Source organism: Mus pahari, chromosome 4 (assembly GCF_900095145.1).
Source record: "Mus pahari chromosome 4, PAHARI_EIJ_v1.1, whole genome shotgun sequence".
Lineage (NCBI taxonomy): Eukaryota > Metazoa > Chordata > Mammalia > Rodentia > Muridae > Mus > Mus pahari.
In genome coordinates this window covers 97,400,014-97,419,180 of record NC_034593.1, presented here as the reverse complement: position 1 = coordinate 97,419,180, position 19,167 = coordinate 97,400,014, and the positions used below count along the sequence as shown (strand labels likewise).

General features: G+C 50.6%; 1 protein-coding gene across 3 annotated transcripts; it reads left to right on the top strand.

Annotated features, from left to right (window-relative positions):
- Positions 1–2,579: 2,579 nt before the first annotated feature.
- Positions 2,580–18,161, top strand: Csf1 (colony stimulating factor 1). Of its 3 annotated transcripts, none has more exons than XM_029537689.1 (8): positions 2,580–2,872; positions 4,012–4,074; positions 5,565–5,735; positions 9,038–9,185; positions 11,213–11,343; positions 12,366–12,418; positions 12,740–12,798; positions 16,357–18,161. In XM_029537689.1, the coding sequence occupies exons 1-7, from the start codon at positions 2,834–2,836 to the stop codon at positions 12,783–12,785; spliced, it is 651 nt and encodes a 216-aa protein (XP_029393549.1). In that variant the 5' UTR covers positions 2,580–2,833; the 3' UTR covers positions 12,786–12,798; positions 16,357–18,161. The 3 variants fall into 3 exon arrangements, with proteins under 3 accessions (XP_029393549.1, XP_029393548.1, XP_021051576.1); XM_029537688.1 differs by lacking the exon at positions 16,357–18,161 and adding an exon at positions 13,661–14,232 and having other exon boundaries at positions 10,328–11,343; XM_021195917.2 differs by having other exon boundaries at positions 2,581–2,872; positions 10,328–11,343; positions 16,357–17,754.
- The last annotated feature ends 1,006 nt before the right edge of the window (positions 18,162–19,167 follow it).

Sequence of the window (19,167 nt, the reverse complement as noted above, 5' to 3'; positions counted from 1 at the left end):
AGAGAGAGAGAGAGAGAGAGAGAGAGAGAGAGAGAGAGAGAGAGAGATGGGCATGCTGCTACTTGTTCAGTGGATGTGCAGGAGCTGTTAGGGACTTGGGTGGCTCTTTGAGGGGAACTGGACCCGAATCTTTTCTTGAAGAATTTGGTTCAATGAGATGGGGCTGTTGTGGACTCTGCCGCTGACTGAGGAAAAAAAGTGCAAGGAGAGTTCAGAGCTGCAGGGCTGATGATGGGCTGCTCAGAAGCATCCCCAGTAATGGCAGCAGATGATACTGTGGCTCTTACAGAATGAAGGGTGGTACTTTCAATCGACAGCAAGTGGGCTTGCTTTGGGGGAGAATGAGAGGGAAACCCTGGAGGGTAGGAACAGAACTTGTGATGGGCAGAGCAGAGGGTTGCAGGTGTCTGAGAGGAGAGAAAAGTAGAACCGCAGAGAAGGGGGCTCAGCGAGAGGCAGAAGGTGGGGTTAGGAGGAGGGGAAGGGAGGGAGTTATCCCACATGCAACAAGCATAGAGAGAGAAAGGGAAGAAGAGAAAGACTACAAGGAGAAACCAGAGGACAGAGGAGGCCAGAATTAGACACGATGGGTCGGAGGTTCAGTCAGGCAGTCAGGCAGTTCAGTCAGCCGGGTCTCTGCAGACTGTACTGATTGGAAAATGGAATGTGATGTCTTGAAGTGCTCAGAGACTGCCGCAGTTTCCGTCCAGGCTGCTCTCAGAGTCAGAGGCTGAGGCAGTGGGTGGGAGGAAGAAGCAAGCCAGGAAGAGCCTGTCCAGCCAGATGCAGACTAGAGTATTAACCCTTGGGCGTCCATCTGTATCCCTGTCTATGGCACCATTGGGGTTACAGATCCAGATCCAGGAGTGGCCCCCTCTGGTCATCTTCGAAGCCAGCAGCTGTGCATTATTTCTGTGCATACTTGAAATGCCACCAAAAGCCAGGTAGCTCTGAAGTAATGTCTTTATCATGCCATCTTCAAACATCAATGGCTTGAAATTCATCAATGGCTTGGTATTTCTGAACATCTTCATTCCCGGGTCCTTTCCTCCATACCATACACACACAGACTGACAGGCTGAGTGATACCAGCCTGGGCCAGAGTCATCTCCTGCACAGTCACTTCCTTTAACAGGTTCTGAGCCTGGGGTTCTGGAGATCCGGGCTGCCACTCCCACTCAGAGCTAACTTTCCAATTGCCCAACCATGCCCAATGCAGTTTATCAACCCATAGATGGCTGCACCTTTCTCTCTCTCTCTCTCTCTCTCTCTCTCTCTCTCTCTCTCTCTCTCTCTCTCTCTCTCAGGTCAGGCCAGGAACCTAACAGGTCCTGTGCATAATGGCATTGGGCAACCCTGTGCCTTAAGGCCCATCAGCATCTTGCACCCTTTAAGGCCTCACTCTTCCCTCCGCACGGCCCAGCCAATGCTGCCTTTCCTCCCTGGTACTCACTGGCAAGGCTTTTAGATGTAACCCAGTGTTGTTATGGACTGTTTCATAGCCTCCCTGTGTTTTTCCAATGTGCTCCTATTTGCAACATTTGTCTCATCATCTGGACTATTGGGGCAGAGCCCAGATCCAAGAAGGTGCCAGTCATCACTCCACCCTGCCAGCATTTCCCTGAATTGGGGGATATCAGCAGCCAGAATGCTCAGAATGGCAGCCTCAGGCCAGGGAAAGAAAGCCCAAGAGTCTTTCTGCCCCAGGCTGGCATCTCCCGGGATACCCTGTTGGAGCCCGAAGGGATGGAAGGATTTTAGGGTAGAGGAGTAAGGAGAAAGGAAAAAGGAAGGACCTAGTCGGGTGTCAGGAACCAGACCTATTACTCTAGGGATGAGCAGCTGCTGGGCCAGGTGGGTGTTGACGAAAGGGAGAGAACTTTCTTGCTGTGGCAAGAGCTTGCTGACTAGATGAAGGGCCTGATGGGTCTCAGATAGACAGATGCCAGCAGTGAAACACAGCATTGTCCTTGATTAGTCAGCTGGACTCTTCTCAAAATGCAAGTCCAAGGCTCCAGGAGGTCTCCCACTGGAGCTGAATTCCCAGTGTTGCGTCCTGGTATTTTCCCCTGTAGAACCAGACCTGTGGAACCAGGTGGGAAGGAAGGAAGGTAGGTGCCGGGGTAATGAGTGTTTCTGGCTTGCAAACTGAAAGCTAGTGTCTGACCACAAACTTGAAGCCAGCTTACAAGGTTTCTATTTGTCTCCGTGTTAAAAGTTAAAAGGACAGAAAATGTTACCCTTGAGTCTCTCAGTCACTAAAACTTATACTGGTTGGCACACCGCTAGCACTATCATGAGACACTCTCTGTAAGCTGGAAAGGTGGCTCATCATTTAAAAACACTTGTTGCTCTAGCAGTGGATCCAGGTTCAAATCCCAGAATCTAGATGATGGTTCACAGCCATTCATACCTCCAGGTCCAGGGGATTCCAAGAGGGAAGCACATAGAGTGTGTATATTCAAGCAGGCAAAATATTCATAAACACAAAACAAAAACAATAAGCCTTTTAAAATTGTCTTTTAAAGTACTCTGTATTGTTGATCTGCCCTGGGTTAACCTCAGAAGAATTCTTGGAGAAGATGGCATTTGGGCTATTATCAAGGGAAGAGTGAGGTGGTGCCCTGGCTGATAAGAATCTAATGGTGCTGCAGTATGGGAATGGGGCGTTGTTTCTTTGCCCTTAGTGGGATATGGGGGTAGCTAGGGAGAGGAAGTGCTGGAAAGACATGACTCCCTTCTGTTACAGACATGGCTGGGCTCCCGGCTGCTGCTGGTCTGTCTCCTCGTGAGCAGGAGTATTGCCAAGGAGGTGTCAGAACACTGTAGCCACATGATTGGGAATGGACACCTGAAGGTTCTGCAGCAGTTGGTGAGTATGATGAGACCATGCCTTCTCCTCACTAGGAAACTGAGGTAGCAGCCAGAAGGCAGAGTCAGAGAGAGGCTTACAGAAACCAGTCAAGTGGATAATGGCTCTCCTGGTACTTCTCTCATTGATCTTCTTAGGTCCTCCCAACCCCTTAGTCTGGGTCACCTGTAGTGAATGGGGGGGGGGGGCTTCTAACTGCTGCCTGAGTTAATGGTTGTGTAGGAATGCCCATTATGGATTCTAAACTGCTCCTTGACCTTGCTCTGACTCAGACAATGCCTCCTTTGGGAAGTCAGCCCGGTCTGCCTGCTGGTCCATATGGTTCATCCCGCTCCTAGATAGCCAGATCCCCTGACTGCCTGGCACCAGGGCCCCACCCAAGTTTAGATGGGAGGCTCTAGCCTAACTCTGTGCCTTCTGCCTTCATTCCTCTGACCCTTGTCCCTGAGGTTGGGGTACCCTGCTCATCTGGGCCAAGAAGGAACCCAGCCAGGTCCCATTCTAACAGGCTTAATGGAATCTTCAACAATTCTAAATGTCATCTAGCCAGGCAGGATCCAGTTGTTGTCATAGCTCCTGCTCCTCTCACTAAAGAATTTATCGTTTTCCACAAGCCCTGCAGGGTGGGGCACCAGTGGGTAAGGCCATGTGCAGAGCCTGAACTTAGGCCCCAGAGCTGACCCTCCCAATCTCCCTTTTTAACCCTCTGCATGCAGCTTCCACAGCAGGCCCAGGGCCATGAGTGCCACCATGGTCTGTCTCTGCTCCAGGGAGAGGCAGGGCCTAGAGACCCAGACTCCCCAGAGCTCAGCCAGCCTCTCCCTGAGGCTTTTCATGATAGAGTGCTTACCACCTCCCAGAAAAGATTACATCCTTACATCCTACATTTTCCTAGAGCAAATTCTTCCTTATATAGACTAGATTGTGTGATTTCATAGGTCAAAGTAGAAGTGTCTGTTGGTTGTTTGCTGTTAAGTACTCTGCACATTTGGAAGATACAGCTTCCCCTCTAGCTGTGGCTCCATCATTTTGGCATTGTTTTAGGGAGGTAAAGATAAAACATCATTCACCCCAAAACCTGGGTGAAGCTGAGCTGACCTGTAGGTACCATGTAACCGCTGGCCTGTTCTATCTCACAGATCGACAGCCAAATGGAGACTTCATGCCAGATTGCCTTTGAATTTGTAGACCAGGAACAGCTGGTGAGTAACAAGTGTTTGTAAGTTCCTGGGTGCTTAAGTGAATACTCACGGCCCACTCTGTGGTGGCATGGAATAGCATGAAGGCAGCAGAAAACCTATACCAGACAGGATGAGGGTCCCTGGGTGCTCAAGATCCAGCTTGCAGGGCTGGGCAGGGTCCAGAGCTTAAGTCCTTTGCTGTTTCCTAAATTTGACCTGGCATAAATCAGGCACTTGCTAAATGCTAGGCACATTCCCCAATTAATACTAACAGTACCATTCTGAGATCCACAAATATTGCTTGTTACCCATGCAGAGATTAGGGAGCGTACTTAGTTAAGTGATAGAGGCCTAATTTGAGCCCAGCAATGTTATACCTTGTAAAATAAAACCGTGCTTTATTTTTTAGATCACATCTCCTCCAATCCATTGGCCAGAGACAGGAAGGCAGTCTATCCTGGCTTTCTGCTCCACACCTAACTTACCAGCCACCCAGTGCAGCCAATACTGCCCCCCTGCACCTTAGGGTGCTGTCCCTCTATCCTCCCCAGTCCCTTGGAAATTTTCAGGGGCTTCCTGACTTCCCTGATTCTAGGGCACTCTCCATCTTACCACTAGGGGGAGCCCTCCGAAACCCCAAAGCCTTCACTTATTTTGCTGTACCTGTCAGGAGCCCCATGGCTCCACGAGAAAGTACAGTCTAGTTCCAAGTCTGCAATACCTACCACACCTTATGTTTATTTCCCTCCTCTGCTTCATTCTGCTCCCCAGCTTTTGCATCAGCTCTTTGTGATGTCTTTCCATCCCTTTCCATGTGCCCCGCTGACCCCCGTGCTATACCTCCCTATCTTCAAGCCGCAAGAGAATAGTCAGGCTACCCAGAATTCCTTCTGTCTCTGAGTTCTCATGTACTAGACCCAGGCACTTCTGTGAACATACCACAGCCTGCACAGTCTCAGGGTTTCCTCCATCCATTCTTTCACTCCTTCACTTGCACCATGGCACCTATTTACTGGATCAGGCACTAGTGATAGAGATAAAAGTAGTTTCTGTCTTTGAACCAACTACTGTATCCTTGGAGACAAAACCCAAGGCTACACTTTTGACAATGAAGCACTCCTCAGTATTTTTATATTTTGGAAGATTTGAGGGGACCATATGACAAAAAATTAAAATGTGGAAAGTAAGCTGAAAGAGAGAGAGAGTTAAGGGGCAGCAAGGCTGAAACCCACCCTCCCCTGTGTGTCTCCTGAGTCAAGCTGCATTTCAGAAAAGCTCTCTCCAACCAGAATCCACCTTTCCTTCACACCATCCCAGCTCTCAGTTATGGTTGATTTAAAGAAAGAAAACAAAACACAGGCCAAGGGTATCATCCTCCTCATCACCGGGGTGGTGTGTCCCTTCCTCAGGACTACAGCCCTCTATCTGCCTAGGGTGTGATTGTCTCATATAAAGCCTGGGTTCCCGGGCAACCATGGCCAGGTGCTAAACTCCTGGTTCCTACATTCCAGGATGATCCTGTTTGCTACCTGAAGAAGGCCTTTTTTCTGGTACAAGATATAATAGATGAGACCATGCGCTTTAAAGACAACACACCCAATGCCAACGCCACTGAGAGGCTCCAGGAACTCTCTAATAACCTGAACAGCTGCTTTTCCAAGGACTATGAGGAGCAGAACAAGGTAGGGTGGATTCTGGGGCTGGAGCACCAGGGAAGGGCAGAGGGAGTCTACAAAGGTCCCACCCTGCCCCATATGTTCGCCATGCCTGAACCTCACTAACTTACTCCCTTGCCCATTCATTTCTTACTCCGTCTGCCTTTATCAAGCATTCATTAGACAGAAGGCATGGTGCTGGACCCTGAGGATATCCTTGGAGCAAGAAATCCCCCTTCCCACCCTTACAGGGTTTATAGCCAAGTGAGGTAGGCAGCTGTTAAATGATGGCACCTATAATTATGACCAGAAGGGCTCTTCATTCAGCAAAACCTTACTGAGTGACTATCTCGGGCTGTTCTGGACACCAGAAATGAGCTGTGATTTAAAAAAAAAAAAAAAAAAAAAAAAAAAGGCAAAAAATCCCCACAATCATGACGAAAGGAGGGGTGCTGAGGCAGCTAAAATGAGCAAGTATGTGAATGGATGATGATGATAATAGCATTGGAGAAGTGTAGAGCAGTAGGTGAAGAAAGCCCTGAGTGACAGTGAGAGGAACAGGAGCCGGAGACTCTGAGTGTGCAGTAAGGAGCTAACATAATGAGGATGCAGAGGGGAAGAGGCAAAGGCAGTGTCTAAGCAAGAAAACTTTAACTGGCACTCCAGCACGAGGAACAGCAGTAAGAGCCATGGACAGAGAAACATCCCCGAGTGGGGAGCGCTATGCTCAAGCCCTAGGGTAACCAGAAAGGTTTGCATTCAGAAATCCAAAGCGGCTCAGCATGGCCCAGGCATGGGGTGTGGACAGGAGGGAGCAAAGTCAGGAAGCTCTGCATTCATTCATGGTGTCAAAGAGGCGGGCTTTTTGTCCAAATTTGAAAGAAGCCACAGCAAGCTAGGGAATGATACAATGTCACATATGATGGAAGACATCTGGTGGTGAGGTGGCTGTGGAGAGCAGGAATGAAGGGCAGGAGGCCAGCAGGAGGCTCAGCCAAGCTGGACATGGTAGTGAGTTGAATCCGAGGGGAGCAGGGGAAATGGAGGTGAGTGGGTGTGATCCCTCCAGGCAGACTGGACTCCATGCTTGCTGGCAGAAGGGGAAGGGCGAGTGAGGATGCTCTCATCTTAAGTCCTTGGAGTTCTCACCGATGTCAAAATAAGGATGACCTCAGGCAGAGTAGGTTTGAGGGAAGAGCTCAGTTTGGTGTGAGGCACATCAGACAGCTGCTGGGGCGGCTCATGATTGTGAATGCTGGACATAGAGATGCTGTTTGTAGAGCCACAGAACTGCACAGCCCTGCCCACCCTTCTCACCCTGGTGAGAAGAGAATGGGATCCAGGATCTTGAATGAAATGTAGCCTGAGGTAGGAGGAAAACCTGGAGAGGAAAGGGCTTCCGAATGGAAGGAGCCAGAAGCTTTATCAAAGGAGGCTGAGAAGTCAAATAAGATAGTGTCCATTGGTCTGTCTAACTTGGCAGCATGGAGATTGCTGTTGGAGGCAGGTGGGGAGAAAAGAAAGAGAGGAAATAGAGACCACAAAGTAGAGGAACTTCGCTCCAAAGGGGACAGAGAACCAGATGTTCTGGAGTGGCTGTATGGTTGAGGAAAGGCTGGTTCTTTACTATGCAGAAATTCACCTGGAGAGCTTATTTAAAATGCAGAGTCCCAGCATCCACTGTTATGGACTCTACTTTCCTGGGCCCATAGGTGAGCCTGGGAGTCTGCATTTTGAGAAGCTGCCCCATCAATGGTTGAGATCGAAGCCCCTCGGTCTCTCCTGACTCAGAGCATGCTGCGGGGTGGCTCAGGGGAAAGACAGTGTAAGCCCAAGGAGCCAAGTCTAGCCACGTGGCCCAGAAAAGGAGTATGAGCTCCGGAACCAGCAGGCACCTCCACACTGAGAAAGCTTGTGTGTCAGGATCTAGGTGAGGATGCCTGGTTCCTTCTACAGCATATAAGGCAGGTTTGAGGGAAACAGCTTTATAAAGACACATGCAGGACAGACCCAGCTGGCCTGACTTAACAGCTCCTGGGAGAGGCTGGTGTGCTGTTGCTCTAACATCACAAACAAAGAGATGAATCCACAGAAAGCCGGTCTATTCTCGCCTAGCTGCTGAGCGATGAATTCAAGCCCAGGTCATTTCATTCATGTATTTGTCTAGTAACTGTTTATAAGCTTGCTATGGGCGGGCCAGAGAGATGCAGTGATATAATCAAGGGAGCTATAGTAGCCGTGGAAAACCTATTGTTCTTCCCAGAACAGCTCAACTTTAAGGAGGAAAGTTGGCATTCTGAAAATAGGCTGTAACACACATAGCTTTCTGTGAAAGGTGAGGTGGACCCAGGGCAGAACCCCGAGCGAGGCACTGCAGTATTTAGAAGGAATTCTCTGGCACAGAGTCTGAAGGAGCAGCTGGTGAGGAAGGAAGAACTCAGAAGGGCATGGCTTCTGAGTTCTTTCCAAGCTGCAGGGGATGTGAGTGTGAGCACCTGAGCCCAAGGCAGAGGAGAAAAACCACTCAGCAGGCAGGCCAGGGTGTCCTCAGCTCTTCCTCCAAAATGTGGCACCAGCCAAGGACCTCATCTCCTCTGGTCTCCCCAGGTCTGTTCTCTACACCATGCCAAGATGATTTTCCTAAAACACAGGTTTTATACCACAGTTTTAAACCTCCCCAGCAGGTTTTCAGTTTCCGGTTGGCTCTGTGAATTACAAGTTCCTGGCAGAGTCAACAAGTTCTTGGCCTTGGCAGAGCTCTTTCCAGCTGCATCCCTTGCCACTTTCTTCCCACGTGGCAGAGCTGCAGCCACTCCAGCCTTCTTTCAATCTTTTGCTGACTCATGCTTTCCTGCCGCAAGGCCCTTGCATCTTCCATCTTCTCTGGCCCCACTTCCTTCTCTTCCCTCGCTCATCTTTTAGCTGGTCCTTTGGAGATCTTCTCCCTGGGCTCTCATCTATCACCCATTTGTTACACACCTTCAGATGACTCAGGACACTCTCTTGGGAGTCACTGTGACTTGTAACAATGTGTTTAGTGCTAGTGTCTGCTGGACTCAGTGCCCAGCTTGGCCAGGAACCACTTCTCTTTTGTTCAGGTAAATTACCATATATCTGTCACTTAAACGTGTGTGTTAGATGGATCTCTGACTAAATGATGCATCTCTCAACCTCAAGACTGACGCTGCTGCAAAGCAGAGAAGATGTAAGGGAGGAAACAAAAGGGGGAAAGGAAATGCATGTGAGAGAACCCAAGAGAATTTGACAAAAATAACAGTGAGAGGTAGCCCATGTTCATGCTTACCAAAGGGGGCTCCACTTTCCTCCAGGCCTGTGTCCGAACTTTCCATGAGACCCCTCTCCAGTTGCTGGAGAAGATCAAGAATTTCTTTAATGAAACAAAGAATCTCCTTGAAAAGGACTGGAAAACTTTTACCAAGAACTGCAACAACAGCTTTGCTAAGTGCTCTAGCCGAGGTAAGCACAGAAGGGGCCAGCTACAGGGAGGGTGTGTGCAAGGTGAGATGGGGCTAGGGGAATCCCAGAGGCAGCCTGGGTGCTAAGTGTGTTTCTGTGTTTTGTGTACTCCTGTGGCTTCATGTACTTTAAGGTCCTGGGCACATGTCTCTGCTGACATGTGTGTGCATGTACACTGACTTATGCCTGCATGTACTGTCTCACTGCCAGACTTCATGTGGCAGCATCAAGAAGGCCCCTGCTGGTAGCTGTGATGGTAGTGAATGGGTAAGGGGACCTTTCTTAGAAAGCCATGTAGACATGGTGGTGTCCCCGCCCCCCACTCTGCAGGCTGGCTGAATAAATGGGGGTTCCATGGAAAGAGCAGGTACTCCACCTGGCAATCAGGGTCCTTGCTCCCGGAGCTCTGCTGCGAAACACCAGGATAACCTGGCTCCAGAAGTCCCCAGGATGCCTTGGATGTCCCCTCAAGGGACAAGGCTGGATTTGAAGTCTGAACATCATTCAAACTCTCTCTTCCTGTGCACTCTGCGTGTACTCGTCTCTGCATCCTGTGCCACGTGTGTCCTGCATTCAGCCTCCCTCCCCAAGGCAGGGTCTGAGGTCCTCCAACCAGACAATAGCCACGTCCAGCCTTAGTGCTTCAATTCCAAAATCCTGAACTTTGGCTGCTTTTCAGCCCTGGCCTTGCCCTGCCTGTGGCAGTGGCTGTGGTGGTTCTGCTCCTGGCTGTGCATGAAACCAGTGTCTTGGAGGCTTCTGAGTGTCTTGTGTTAATCCAGGAGCTATTGCTCAGCCCCGTGGCCTGGGTGCTGCTAACCCCTGGCTTGGCTTCTGGCCAGCTAGAGCCCCAGTACACTGTCCTGCCTTCCTCACCCCAGCCCTTCTGTTTGTCTGTACCTTGCTTTTGGTTCCTAGTCCATATCCCCTGCATATTGATTCCTCCTGCCTGAGCTCCGTGTCATGATCGTTTATTACTGTCCTGCCCTCTCCCCAGCCCCAGGGCTGTGTTAGAAGAGGGACCCCTTCCCATGCCCCAGGGTCTTATGCCCCTCTTAGCCCCTCTGGGGGAGCTGTGCTGGAGGCTGGTGACTCTATCTCCTCCCCATCTTTCTCTCTCCCCCTCTCTGTGGTTCTTTCAGATGTGGTGACCAAGCCTGATTGCAACTGCCTGTACCCTAAAGCCACCCCTAGCAGTGACCCAGCCTCTGCCTCCCCTCACCAGCCCCCCGCCCCCTCCATGGCCCCTCTGGCTGGCTTGGCTTGGGATGATTCTCAGAGGACAGAGGGCAGCTCCCTCTTGCCCAATGAGCTTCCCCTTCGCATAGAGGACCCAGGCAGTGCCAAGCAGCGACCACCCAGGAGTACCTGCCAGACCCTCGAGTCAACAGAGCAACCAAACCACAGGGACAGACTCACTGAGGACTCACAACCTCATCCTTCTGCGGGGGGACCCATCCCTGGGGTGGAAGACATTCTTGAATCTTCACTGGGCACTAACTGGGTCCTAGAAGAAGCTTCTGGAGAGGCTAGTGAGGGATTTTTGACCCAGGAAGTGAAGTTTTCCCCCTCCAAGCCTGTAGAGGGCAGCATCCAGGCAGAGACGGACAAACCCAGGGCCCTTTCAGCATCTCCATTCCCTAAATCAACAGAGGACCAAAAGCCAGCGGATGTAACAGACACGCCGTTGACAGAGGTGAACCCTATGAGACCCACTGACCAGACACAGAATAATACTCCTGAGGAGACGGATGGTTCATCTACACTGCGTGGAGACCACCAGGGGCCACGCTCTCCCCATATTGCAACACCGAATCCCCAACGCGTCAGCAACTCAGCCACTCCTGTTGCTCAGTTACTGCTTCCCAAAAGCCACTCTTGGGGCATTGTTCTGCCCCTTGGGGAGCTCGAGGGCAAGAGAAGTACCAGGGATCGAAGGAGCCCCGCAGAGCTGGAAGGAGGACCAGCAAGTGAGGGGGCAGCCAGGCCTGTGGCCCGTTTTAATTCCATTCCTTTGACTGACACAGGCCATGTGGAGCAGCATGAGGGATCCTCTGACCCCCAGATCCCTGAGTCTGTCTTCCACCTGCTGGTGCCGGGCATCATCCTAGTCTTGCTGGCTGTCGGGGGCCTCCTGTTCTACAGGTGGAAGTGGAGGGTAAGGAGGACCCCAGGAGAGGAGGACATCCTATGGGGTGGAACAAAGGCTGGGTAGGGTAAGGGCTGGAGGCTAACCAGGTGCCAGAACAGGTGCAGTTGCTGGAAGGTGGAGATGACAGCCTGAAGGGTAGACGGTAGTGATGGAGTGTGGCTTCAAGAATCAGGAGCTGCCAGGTTTGGTGGTGTGCATTTAACCCTAGCAATCCAGAGATACAGGCAGGCCTCTGGTCAGCAAAGCAAGTTCTAGGCTAGCCAAAGCTACATAGAGAGATCCTGTCTGAAATTAATTAATTAACTAATTAATTAATGAGGTCTCCAGCCTCCTCAAGATCACTGAGAAAGTATGAGTTCTAGGCTAGCCAGAGCTACATAGAGAGATTCTGTCAAATGCATACATACATACATACATACATACATACATGCATACATAATTTAAGAGGTCTCCAGCAGCCTCCTTGAGATCATTGAGAAAGGATGAGAACAGAATCCTATAGAAAAGAGAATTCTTGGCTGGGAACTCAGGAGGCAGAGGCAGAGGCAGAGGCAGAGGCAGAGGAGGCAGAGGCAGAGGCAGAGGCAGAGGCAGAGGCAGAGGCAGAGGCAGAGGCAGAGGCAGAGGCAGAGGCAGAGGCAGAGGCAGAGGCAGAGGCAGGTGGATCTCTGTGAGTTTGAGGTCAGCATGATCTACAGAGCACCAGGGTAGCCAGGGTTGTTACATGAAGAAACACTGTCTTGAAAAAAGGAGGGAGAAGGAGAGGGAGAGAGAGAGAAGGGGGGGGGATATTCTTAAACAACCAAGCGGGAGGGGGGAGGAAGGGGGAGGAATGCGGTTCTGGGAGCTTGAGAGCATAGGTGGTATTCTACATGGGAGGGGACAGGAGAAGGAGCACCCATCCTCAGAGGCCCAGGAATCTCCCGCAGCTGTGCATGCTTTGGGGTAGTGGGAAGAATTCTAGCGACTCTCTCAGTAATGCTTAGGGGCACGCCAGCACCTCAGTGAGAAGTCTTTCTTGTTCTCAGAGCCATCGAGACCCTCAGACATTGGATTCTTCTGTGGGGCGACCAGAGGACAGGTGAGCAGTTGGAGTGGGGCTATAGGAGTCACTGGATGTCTGTCTTGGGACCTGCTTCCCCTCAAGATTGAAAAAGAGGCTTCTCCCCCTTGCCCTAAGGAGATAAAGCTGCAGAGCAGGGTGGGTACCGAGAAAGAAGGGCCTCTCTTCTTCCCATGACAGTGGAGCTTTCTCCTGATTTCTTCCTGGAGTTGGGCAGTTCTGGGTCTTCTAAATCTCACAGAGATGGAACCCATGTGCAGGGGTGGGGATAAGCTAGGAGGTCCCCTCAGTTCCATGCTCCTGCTGAAGTCTTATGTCAGCCCTGTGTTCTGCCTGCAGCTCCCTGACCCAGGATGAGGACAGACAGGTGGAACTGCCAGTGTAGAAAGGATTCTACGGTAAGGTTCTGATTTTGATATCTCTCTATCCCTTAAAAAGAACTATCTCCAAGTGCCCAGCCCTTTTGTAGAAACCACCTGATGCCCAGGAGGCCCACACATTTCAACTTCCTCTCCCCGTTCCACTCCCAAGCCCATACATTCATCATCACGTCTAGCTAGGCCCCTCTCTTCCAGGCCTCAGGTCTCCTCTTGCTCCTGAATCCCCACCCTGGACCAGTTACTGCAACCTCTGCATTATGTTTCTATTCTTGCTGTTGCTACATCTGATCCCAAAGCAACCACATTCCTCCTCCTCTAATGAGGCTTTTTATAAGGTCTTTACCACCCTGGAGAATTTTTATTAGCCTCTGCATGGCCGCCAGCCCCCTTCAAATACGAGCATTTCCAGCTTGGTGCTGAGCCCTGACTCCTCAGCATCCTCTTTTTGCCAAACTGTGCCTTATCTGGTCCTATTCCCAAGCCAAGGTTATTGCTGCCTCCCTGATTTAGGATCATGGTGCCATAGAAAATGTCTTGGGAGAGCTGTCAAGAGGTCATTTGGCCCAGTATCCCAGCCTAAAAGGGTTACTCTACATCCCCCACAGGGAGTCAGCCAGCTTCCTGCACACACACCCACTCCCAGTTCCAGGCAAGTTCTCTGCATGCCAGTCTGCTCAACTACACACAACACACAACACTGGGGTAGTTCCTTCCTTGTGTAGGGAAAGCTGCCTTCCTTTCTTCCCTTACCTGACCAGTCCTCTCTCATCTTCTCATGAGGCCTGATACTTAAAGTCAGCTATTCATGTCCCCTTTTAGAATTCTCTGTGTTAAGTGTGGCCAAGCCCCTCAAACATTCCTTATATGATATGGTTTTCAGACCCCTCACCATCCTGGACACACTCGTTTGTCAATGTCCCTCTGAAAATGTGGCGCCCAGCCCTGGACACAGTACTCCAGATGTTGTCTGACCAGCTCAGAGTACAGTGGGACGGTTGTCTTCCTTGATCTGGACAGTACTCTTCTACTCATGCAGATTAAGATCACATTAGTTTTAACAGCTGCATCATATATTGTCATATGTTGAGCTTGTAGTCTATTAAAAACCCTAGTTCTATTTCCTGTGAGCCTTTGTCCAGTAGACCGTCGCCATCCCATACTCCCATACTTGGACACTTAACTGTTTTAGCCAAAGTGTAGTTGGTGCTCACCTTTGTTAAAACTCCTTGTTGTTTTCTGCCCATGCCCTGAGCCTACTGAAAGTGTTTTAGCTCCTAATTTGGTCACTTTATAACTCCTGGTTGGGTCCCCTGCACATTAATGTGTGTCTTTTGTTGTCCTTGCCCACACTATTGGTGGAGATGTGACCTGTATTCTTCCTCTCACACCCACCCACACCAGCCTATCCAGAAGCCTTCCCTTCCCAAAACAGTCCACATCCCTCTGGTTGATCTTTTAATTCATGCCCCTTCTGCTCTGTTGTATATGGCTAATGCTATATTAATCCACATACATTTGGATGTTGTTTTATGTATTTTAAATCATATTTTATGTGTATATGTAAATTTTGCACTACTAAGAAGATTGTAAGCCCCTAGAGGGCAGGAACTATCTTCTTCTTCTTTTTTTTTTTTCCTTGCACTTCATTAATTCTAGTACAGACAGGGCCTCCTCCATCCTTGTCAAAAACTTAGTAAATGTTGGTAGTTGGTTCCAGGTCTGAATCACCAACTAACCCCGGCCAGATTTCTCTAACTGACCAGCCTTCTGGATGACCAATTAACTAGCCAACTAATCAACTCATCTTGCCAGCTAGTTGGCTAACTGACTACTTGGCCAACTAGCTGGTAACTACTTAACTGACTAGTTCTTGATTGATGAGTTGATTGGCTAACTAGCTGGCAGAGTGCTTAGTTGATTTGCTGACTGACTGGATGGCAAACTAGCTGTGTGATCCATTGAAGTTTCCAGTTATACCCCTTGCCACATGTAAGCAAACTGTTCCATGTGTAGGATGATGTGTCTAAGCCCCTTCCCCAAACAGAGGAAATATCATAGATGCTCAGAGCCAAGGAGATTTATTTGGATTAAAAACCCATATCTAGAATCCTGGGGACCTACTCAGCAGTAATGTGGGTGGAGACCGGTGAAATGAATTAGCTGGTTCATTGGTACAAGGACACAGAGCACCTCTGAACTGAATCAGAGAGTAAAGGTTTCTGGGGATTTTGGGGCTCAGTGCTGTGTCACCTTACCAAGGGCTACCAGTTTTCTTCCTCTTGCCACCTGCATGACCTTGCCCTCGGCCCTGGTTTCTCTGTACCCAATTGTCCTTCCCATGCCTCCCAACTCTCAGAACTGCCCAAGATTTTACGTTCCTCACCTAAGGATTTCAAGATTTCATTCAGTCAGCGCAGATCTAACCTGATCCCCATTCCAGGCTCAAGGAGCCTATGGGAACTGAGAGCCTGTGTCCTGATTGACCAGTACTCTGACAAGGAGATGAGTGGGATACACAGAAGTGGGGACTAAGGAAAGGTCACTAAGCTGCAGAAAACTCAGGCTCTCAGGCCCCAGGAAACTGGGAGTTGGGTCAGAGGCTAGAGCATATGCCCTCTGGGGCCTTCTTCCCCATGGGCCCTGCCAGAGTCTGTGGCCTGGCGGTACCAGTATGGCTCATGCCCAGTTTATAGTTCCTACTTGTTTCCTATCCAAAGCATGGGAATAGGCTGGGGGCCAAAGGCTGTAGGTCTCATTTTCCTTCATATCCATCACAGGCTTGACCAGTGGGGCTATGGACATTACTGGGGAGGTGCCATACAGGGTCCAAAGTCAAACTGTTGGCTGGAGTCCAGGGGATTTCTGCTATGGAACAAAGAGTTCTGAGGATGCTGGGCAAGGGGTCAAAGATGGGGGTGGAGTGGGGAGAGGGAAGGGCCCTGGCTCCCATGGATGACAAGAGGCAAGTACCTCATCCCATCTGGGAGGAGGCTAGGCTGCTCAGGGTGAACATGCCTGTTGACAGGACAAGCCCTCCCTTTTCCTGGCATTGTCTTTACCCTCTACCCCTCAAGCCCGAGTTCTTTCTATTCAGTTGCCTTTGCCCAAGTGTCTTCTGTGCAGACCCCTCCAAGGACTGGTATGAGAGTTGGCAGAGATCACCGTAGGTCATTGGTCTAAGACTACTGAGATGGCCTTACCTGAGGAGTTGCCTAGCAGGGGCATTCAGGAGTTTGTCCCCTGCTCCCATCTGCTTGAGCAATAAGCCCTCTCTCTCTCACTTGGCCTCAACCTCCTCCAGTCTTAGTCCGTCATTTTGTGGTCACTACTCCCCGAGGAGGAGAGGTAGGAGGTGAGGCCAGGCTGTCCAAAGGTTTGGACTGCTGCCAGGCAAAGCTGCCTGGTCTCTCTGTGGTGTCTGGGGTCACCTAGAGGGCCAGGAAAATGAGCAGAGGAAGTCTTGCCTTAAGTCAGCCAACAACCCACAGGAATGCCACACCTCCCCCAACTATGTCCTTAGCGACCCTCCCCACACCCCCCCTGCTGACCAGCCTTCTTCCCTTCTTTCCCCTACAGCTGGGCACACAGGACTATCTCTTTATGGAAGGAGACATTATGGGAACATCCACCACTACCCTCTCCTGCCATCTTCCTGGGAATGTGGCCTGCCACTACCAGAGCTCCTGCCTACCAAGACTGGATGAAAGCAGCTTTGATGGGGTCTTTCCATCCTCACCCTTAGACTCTCAACTAAAGAGAAAGGGCTGGAGGATGCCCCCACATACTGCCACTATTTATTGTGGGCCCTGGAGGCTCCCTGCATTGGAGGAAGGGCAGCTCGACAGCTCAGGACCCTTTCCCTTAGGGGCTGCTCCCTTCCCTCAAAACCAGAACCTGGCAAGGGACTCACTAGCCTGTATGGCCTATGGAAGACCAGGACAGATGAGAAGGAGAAGAAGAGCCCTGTGCCCAGAAGACCCAACTGGTGCCAAGGAATCCCAGCACGGACAGGCAGGGACCTGTTTCCCAAGAAGAGAGCCTGATATTCAAAGGGTGGGACAGCATCTGCCCGATTTCCCGTAAAGGCATAAAGGCACACAGCCCAAAAGACGGGAAGAGGAGGCCTTTGGCTGCTTGTGTCGACAGCTTAAAGGGGTCTACACCCTCAACTTGCCTAAGTGCCCTCTGCTGATAGCCAGGAAGGAGGGAGGCCAGCCCTGCCCCTCAGGATCTGACCTGGCTCATGATGCCAAGAGGAAGACTGAGCTCTAGCCTTGTCTTCTCCTACCCATAGCCGCTGCCAGAGTTTGCCCAGCAGAGGCACCCCTCATGAAGGAAGCCATTGCACTGTGAATACTGAACCTGCCTGCTGAACAGCCTGTCCCATCCATCCCTATGAGCGACCATCCGTCCGAATGTTCTCCCACTTCCTTCAGCCTCTCCTCGGCTTCTTGCACTGAGCTGGCCTCGAGTGTTGACTGAGGGAGCCCCTGAGCCCCGACCTTCCCCTGCCTCAGCCTTTGATTGTCCAGGGTGAAGCTGTGGGAGAACCGCCTGGGCTACCAGTCAGAGCTGGTCTTTAGGCTGTGTTCCTTGCCCAGGTTTCTGCATCTTGCACTTTGACATTCCCAGGAGGAAAGTGACTAGTGGAAGGGAGAGAGGAAGGGGAGGCAGAGACAAAGGCCACAGGCAGAGCTATGGATGAGAATGGGTCTTGAAAATGTGTGTGCACCCCTAAGCTTGAAGTTGATCTCTATACTCCAGCCCTCAGCCAGCCTCCTTCCTGTTGTCTGAAACCTGGAGCTGAGCAGGTTGACCTGTCACAAGCTCTGGGGACCGAGCTCCAGGCTCCAGCCCCACCCTCTTCTGGCCTTTGTTCTCCAGACCTGACCCAGGTAGGCAAGGGTACCCTCCCAGTCTCACCTACCCAACTCTGCCATCTCTAGCCAAGCAAGCCAGGTTTAGAGAAGGGTCCAAAAAAAAAGGTTGTTTACTTCCAACTTGCTCTGATGCCCTCTGTTTCCTGGGCCAGGCTTGTCTGTGGTGACCTGGGCATGGGTGACAGGGCTCTCATTTGCCCCTTGGTCTCTTTATGCTGCTGTGTCCCCCTTTCCTGCCCTCCCTGGCTACTGGGTCAATAATCTTTCAGGCCATGAATCTGGGAGGAGAGTGGTCTGTAGGCTTGGCCAGCCCTATCCTGAGACAGCAGGAGGGAAGGACACTGGAGACTTTCTTGTGGGGCTTACTTAGCCTTCTGGTTACAGACTATTTCCACGCTAGAAAATACATATTTTAAAATAGAAGGAAAAACACAGAAACAAAACAAGGCATTCTCCTACCCCTCCACCTTAAACATATATTATTAAAGTCAGAAGAGAAAAATCCAACCCATTGCAAGAAGCTCTTTGTGGGTGCCTGGTTACATCGGAGCAGGGGGAGCCCCAAATCCACCTTTGGAGCCTCCCCTGTGTGCATTAGGAACCCCTTCTCTCCTCTGAGAAATCCCAGAGGGAGCACTGCCTCACAAACTGTGAGACTGCGTTTTTTATACTTGGAAGTGGTGAATTATTTTATATAAGGTCATTTAAATATCTATTTAAAAAATAGGAAGCTGCTTTTATATTTAATAATAAAAGAAGTGCACAAGCTGCCACGTGTGAGTCATGGGAAAACCTGTTTTTGGGGCGTGGGCAGCCACAGTAGGTGGGAGGGAGCTGGCTCTGAGATTTTTTCCAGGTGCATGGAGAAAGTTCCCTCCAGGTTTCAGTCTTGCCTCTAAAGCCTTCTGTACTACTGACGTCCAAAGGCATTCATCTGCATATCTGTTTAATAGGAAAAGGACCGAGAGCAGCCAAAACCTCAGGCCTGGCTGCTACCCCCACCCCACCACCTCGAGCCCAACCCAGCCCAGCCTGGGAAAATGGCTGGTTGGGCTCTTTCCAAGGGCCCCAGGGGGGTGAAAGGAGGACTCCATGTCTAGGACCACAGATCCCTGCTGTCCAGGGGAGGGAGAGCAGGCAGGTCCAGTAGGGTGCTGCTGCGGTATTTAGGTGCTGGTTGGCTGGAAGGTGGACAAGCCTGGTAGGAAGGAGAGAAGCTGCAGTTGCAGAGAGGTTCTTCCTATTAGAAGTAGAGGGAAACCAAAGATAGGGACTTCCCTGGGAGATGTGTCAGGGTGGACTAGAGCAGGTAAAGGTCCTAGTAGGCACAAATACCCCCCACCCCGACTCCCGGCGAAAGTGAGACAACAGGGGCTTTCCTGTTTCGGGCAATATAATGGACAAAGTTTTAGAAGAGAGGTACCCAACCCTGACTTAATGCAGAATTATCTGGGTTGTTTCCAAAATCCTGATATCTAAATCCTGCCCTACTACACAATCAGAATAT